Raw genomic sequence first — 6000 nt, 5'->3', positions numbered from 1 at the left:
CTGTCTCTCTTTGACCATCTCTCTCTCTTTGACCATCTCTCTCTCTTTCTTTCTCTTCGACCATCTCTCTCTCTCTTTCTGTCTCTCTTTGACCATCTCTCTCTCTTTCTTTCTCTTCGACCATCTCTCTCTCTCTTTCTGTCTCTCTTTGACCATCTCTCTCTCTCTTTCTGTCTCTCTTTGACTATCTCTCTCTCTCTTTCTCTTTGACCATCTCTCTCTCTAATCCTCCCCTATACCTTCACTCTCTTTCCACCCCTCTCTGGTTTGTACACGACTTACAGAATCAGAACTGATTCGATCAATATAAGTAATGTTCAGCAATGTGTGTGCTGTGCACAGCAAGGTGTCCAACTCCTGTCCCTAGGAGGTGCATGCAGGGTTCTTTCCCTTAACACTATAGGTAAATGAATGAAAGCCATGGATTGACTGAAGTCATGAAGGTGTCTACTCACCTGGTTTTGCTCTGAATCAGCAGTTCAGCAGTAAGAGGAGGCAAAAACCAGCAGACACGTGACATGGTAGAAAAGTGACAGGGAACAGATAACATTTGCACATTCTTATTTATTAATGAAAAATACTTTTTCCATTTTCATTTTTTTTTTACATTGTGCATTTTCACAGTTTTAAATATTTGCCAGTACTGTTCTATGTTCAAGTATCAGTGTCAATGACAAATACAAAAAAAACATACTGTATTTTTGTTTCAGTGCTGCAAAATATATTAAATTATTTTTCAGAAGACAAATCAAAACACCCAAAATTTGAAATACATTGTAGCCAGTTGTGTATAGTCTGCTACAGTTAGCCATAAGGCTACTCTACTGAAAACCTAGTCAGAGTTGCAGGGAGCGAATGGCAAGATAGACGGACAACTCTTTTGTTTATATGGGGTAAGCTAATAGTAAAGGATAGGAAACAACGATGGGTGATCCTGAGAGTGAGCTTGGGCTTGTTATTTGTAACTAAAAGAGAAACCTTTACTGCTGGTCTATGACGTGTTGGTGGGCTGTAGTTTACATTACTCTTTTACATAAAGATCCATAGAAAAGGTGGGCGCTCTCAGAACTAAGAGCTGTGGGTTTAGGAATGGAAGGCTACACAGTGGCACAACCCCAGAAGGAGACATGAAGTCCATGAACTTCACTTGTTCAATGATTGAATCGTAATCTCATGAATATTTACGTAAATGTCAATTTGTCCATTTCTAAAAACAGAACTCGGTTGGAGAAGTGTTTTGAGGAAGTAGTTGTACATGAGATAGACTCATCAGTAGCACATAACAACACTGTCAGAGTCCGACACAAATCGAGGCAATCGCCTTCCCGTTACCTCCCTCTCTCTAGTGTGTGTTTGTGTTGCTGGGGGCCACGTGCTCTGCTGATAAACGCTGTTAACACTCGGTCCCAGTGTGATGCTGTGATGATCAGATAGCATGCAAGGAGAGACCGCCCCTGCTGTCTTATGACAAGGATGTGCCCTGTGTGAGTGAACAGATGGAGCCATAGTTCAGCAACAGCTACAGCAGCGCCAGATCAATGAGAGTATTTAGGTCATGCCGTGACTAAGGACAGCTAGCCAGCTACTGATGTGTCAAGGTGTTTTATACATGGTGACAAGCGATCCCTGCTGGGCTTTCCAATGAATCACTCAGCAGTGTGCAGATTGTGACACAACCCCAACTCCTTGTCACTCTATCACCCATACCCCTGACTACCACCATTACCCCCTTCCACCTCAATCCCAACCCCCCACCCGTTCTAACACTGACCTTTGTCCTCTGGCCCCAAGAGGCCATCATATATTACTATAGCCAGCCTTGGCACAGCACAATGCATCTGAAGGGTGCTCAGTATTTCACAGACGATCTATTAATGACAGCACTTCTCCCCAGCAGACCCCTCCTCCTTCCTCCCTCCTCACTCCTCCTTCCCGCTCAGATGATTGAGTCCAGAGCAGGCAATCAGACTCTCTGGTTTCTGAGCCCTGGTCTTTCTTCATTCTATTCAGCTGCTACTGATAGGCTGCTCTGTCTTTTCTAACCAGGCAAAGATGTCAGATAAACGTCAAATTACGGTTGATATTTGGTTGAGATGTCAATAGATTTGAGTTTAATTTTAAATAAACCAAACCACAAAAACCTGTCGACACTATTTGATTATATCAAGACAAAATCTGTGTATGTCAATGACTTTTGGCAAATTCAATCAAGTAGCCAGGTTGATGCAGTGTGATAACGTTGATAAGGTAGGTTGAAATAACGAGCAAACAATGTTGCCCAATTGTTGGTGGCATTTGATGGAAATGTTATTCCTCTACCAAGGAAGCTTTGCATCCATAAAATATCACAACATCATAACTAGCATAAACTTAATGAAAAAACAATACCTTCCGTGACAGAAGCAGAGATGCAGTTTTCTTAACCACTTCAAACATCAGTCCCTGTTCCTTTTTTTAGCTCATACTGCTGATGCTGTTGTTCTTGTTGTCGTTGATATTATAAGGAGATAAAAAGCCTGATGCCAAATTCTATCCCCCAGCTATCCCTCTAAACCCCCACCCCCACCCTCCTCCATGAGCAATTTCAGCTCTGGGTAAAGCTGCCCTGCACATAGATTAACGAGTGTCTGGGCATGGTCACGTTTATGGAGGTATTTAGCGAGAGGAGAAAAAAAAGCACCACATTTCTGCAGCGGGCTACAACTGGTAGTGGCAACCCCAGAAGTGGGTCATCTATATGCCAGGCTGATCCTCGCATGCCTACTGCTGCAAAGAGGGCAGAGGACAGGGTGAAGGGTGAAGGGTGGGTGGAGGGATGGATGGATGGAGGAAATAGAGACCAATCATGGGGGGCAGAGAGAGAAAGATGGATCAGAGAGGAGAAAGTAGGGACAGGGTGAGAGAGGATGAATGGGGATGAACATCAGAAGAGCGAGAGAGAGTGCGAGGAGAGAAAGGGGGGACTACAGAAAGAGAGAGCAGAGATGGAGGGCGGTGCGCTGCAACCACCTCTGCACCATGTGGATTCACACACAGGCACCCTAAAGCCGAGATTATTTATCTCCCATAGCATCGCATGGAGGACCAATTTTTTTATTGCCCCTGTTATGAAATGCACAGTCATTTCCCCTGGCTGCTGCTTGCTGTAATAACAGTATTGATTAGGTGCTTGCAGGGTTGTCCCCTCCGACATCTGTAGAGAGGAGAGAAGAAAGGCAGAGGGAGGGAGGAGTACAGCGACAGGGCCCTGAGATGGAGGGAGTGGTGATAAAGCAAATGAAAGATAACATGATGAAATACTGTTTTCTTTCTGTAAAGGGAGGTTGTTGACAACTCTAAAAGTCAGCTGAATATCAGTCTCAACAGAATTGAATGTTGTCAGAAAACCTTTTCCACAGCAATGCATGAGATGACGACCTAACTGACTATTTGAAAGGGTTTGTTTGAATGTCTTTTCTCTTTTGTTCTGTGGTAGAAAAAGGGTTCCAGCAGTTTTAGGACCCAATTTGGTTCCTGATAACACATTGTCCACAACCCACTGTTCCGTTCCTAAACCCACACACACCAGCACCAACAGTCTGGATGGAAGAAGAGAAAGGACAGGTGAAGGAATACTGCATTGCACTTGGTTTAAGGCTAAACATTTGCAGTGGAAAGCGATTTAAACTTAAGGCAGCATGGATTGAATGACTCTCATGTTTAAAAAAGTACTAAAACTACATATGTCACCCCGATACGGTTCGTATTCACATATCACTCATGTGGAGCACAAAATAGCGCTTATTCACAAAAAATGCTCTCTCCCAGCCCATAAATAAAAACTCAACTGGTATACGCAAACTTTGTGCATGTATACATGTATGTACCATGTACATAAATATGAACATAAATACTATCTTTTTTTCAACCCACACACACTCCCCATCCCTCCCAACCCCAAACCCCAATCCCAAAAAGCAAAGTTCCTTATTTTAGATTTTTTTTGCAATGACTTTATCTAGCACAGTGAAACCCGACCCCGTTTGAAGGTAGAATGGTTGCAGTTTGTTCACTCCAGTTTTTAGTCAGCTTCAGCTCCCACTTATAGGGGACGTCCTCTTTCTCCAAACTGCTCTTGTCCTTGTTTCACTCTCTCTCTCCCTCTCTCCCTCTTTTGCTCAGTTCTTACAAAAAGAAGAGGAGAGGAGAGAAACAGAGAGGCAAATAGAGGCAAGGAGCTTGAGGGAAGGAGAAAAGGAGAAAAAAGGAAAGTAGGTAAAGAGAGAGAAAATGAAAAGTGAGAGTAGGTAGAGGAGGGGGAGAAGAGGAGTGTTTAACCCCCCAAGGTCATTCAATATTTGGGCGGGATGACCACGATGGGGTCCCCGGTCTTTGGCCGCCACATGAGCACTTGAGCGTCGTTGGCGTTGGGCTTGACCATGGCATTGGGGGGGATGGGCTCGTTCTTGCCCAGGACATGGGGCTGCTCCTGGGCCACAGGCTCACGCAGCGTGGCCCTCTGGCCTAGAGGCTTGTCCGGGTCCACCTCGATGTGGAGCTGCATCCTCCAGCAGATGGTCTGCAGCACCAGGGTCTCGGCCGTGGCCTGATTGATGGCCACCAGCCAGGTGGTGAAGCTCTGGTCGCGGCGGATGCTGCTGAGCTGTGGCAGGTTGCTATCGCTCACAGGCACACCCCATGTAACGCTGGGGTAGAAGTTGTCATTCATGCTGACCGTGAACTTGGTGGCCTTCTTGGTGGGACCTACGATGGTGCACGTCTCCGTGGTGTTGCCATACCACGGGTAGTTGACGCCGTCCGAGTCGCTGATGGCCTGGATCTTGCCATCCCGTAGGTCAGGGAGTTCCCAGCTCGACCTGGACGTGGAAAAGCAGGCAGTGAGATTTAACCCGGAAAGGAAAACAGAGTGAAGCTTAAAGGGATAGTGCACGCCAAAATCAAAGATGATGCCAATCACTCCCATTCATATGGGAATAAAGTATCCTAATATATAGCTAAATCTACACAACAGGTGATGTGAACTGTCAACCCAACACAATTTTAGACCACTTTTATGGTGTGAAAACAGGAAGAAATTGTTGATTTTGGGTGAACAAATCCTTTAACGTGGAAGTGGAAACAAAAGGCTGAGACTTGTTTTACAAGTGAGAATTCTCTCTGTTTCCTGCCTAGAATTGCTTGAGAGAGATATCAATCGTAATAGGCTCCTACCCACTGTTAGATAAAGGCTGGGGGATAAGAAGAGTGGAGGAGACTATCTATGTCCATGAGAGGCTCAAACAGCCTGACTGAGTGGGTTTGCTCTACAAACATCAGCTCAGTAGCTATTACGATTCAGGTCAGGGCAGCACAATCACAGCACACCACAGGTTCCCATTGTTAAGAGCCTCCCGTCTGTCTAACCTGTGTAGTAAGTCACTATAGGTGCATCTCAATAGTCTTACATGGCTTTCTTTTCTCATTTCCTTTACTTCTCACCTCTGCACTGACCACTGATCTGTCAACACAGGATAGGTGAAAGCAATATGCCCTAAGCCTATCAGGATTGCTTTACCTCATCCACTATTATTTCAGATCTGAGTGAATTAAGTGAAGGAAACTATGAAAGGAGGCCACTTTGGAGTATTGAGAAGCAGTGGGTGACATTGTGGGACAGAGGCACCTCATAAACACTCCGGTCCATCCGCCTATCGATTCCCCCTCGGCAGGAAGAAGTAAAGGAATCAGCAGAACTGCTGCAGATAACAGTGATCACCAGACACATGACAGGCCTGCATGGCCATTTATTCACAGAGGAGCTAGATTATGATCTCTAGAATAATAATAATAGTAAAAGGTAAGCCCCAGTCTGTGTGTTGGGGGGGGATTAAAGTTTGTGTGTTTCAGTTGAAAGTTTTATTAGTTGTGTACAGTATACACTGTCTTTTTTTAAATTTATTTATTTATTTCACCTTTATTTAACCAGGTAAGCTAGTTGAGAACAAGTTCTCATTTATAACT

General features: G+C 44.7%; 1 protein-coding gene across 4 annotated transcripts in view; it reads right to left on the bottom strand.

Moving 5' to 3' along the window:
* Positions 1 to 544: 544 nt before the first annotated feature.
* Positions 545 to 6000, bottom strand: part of fam78ab (family with sequence similarity 78 member Ab) — a 21768-nt gene continuing 16312 nt past the window's right edge. For all 4 annotated transcript variants that reach the window (XM_029709341.1, XM_029709339.1, XM_029709340.1 and 1 more), the window contains one exon: positions 545 to 4856. In XM_029709341.1, coding sequence (XP_029565201.1) covers positions 4331 to 4856 — 526 coding nt within the window. In that variant the 3' untranslated portion in view covers positions 545 to 4330. The remainder of the gene's footprint in view (positions 4857 to 6000) is intronic.

Source organism: Salmo trutta, chromosome 23, assembly GCF_901001165.1.
Source record: "Salmo trutta chromosome 23, fSalTru1.1, whole genome shotgun sequence".
Classification (NCBI taxonomy): domain Eukaryota; kingdom Metazoa; phylum Chordata; class Actinopteri; order Salmoniformes; family Salmonidae; genus Salmo; species Salmo trutta.
Note: the sequence above shows the minus strand (reverse complement) of the source record. Positions and strands in the feature narration are given on the sequence as shown.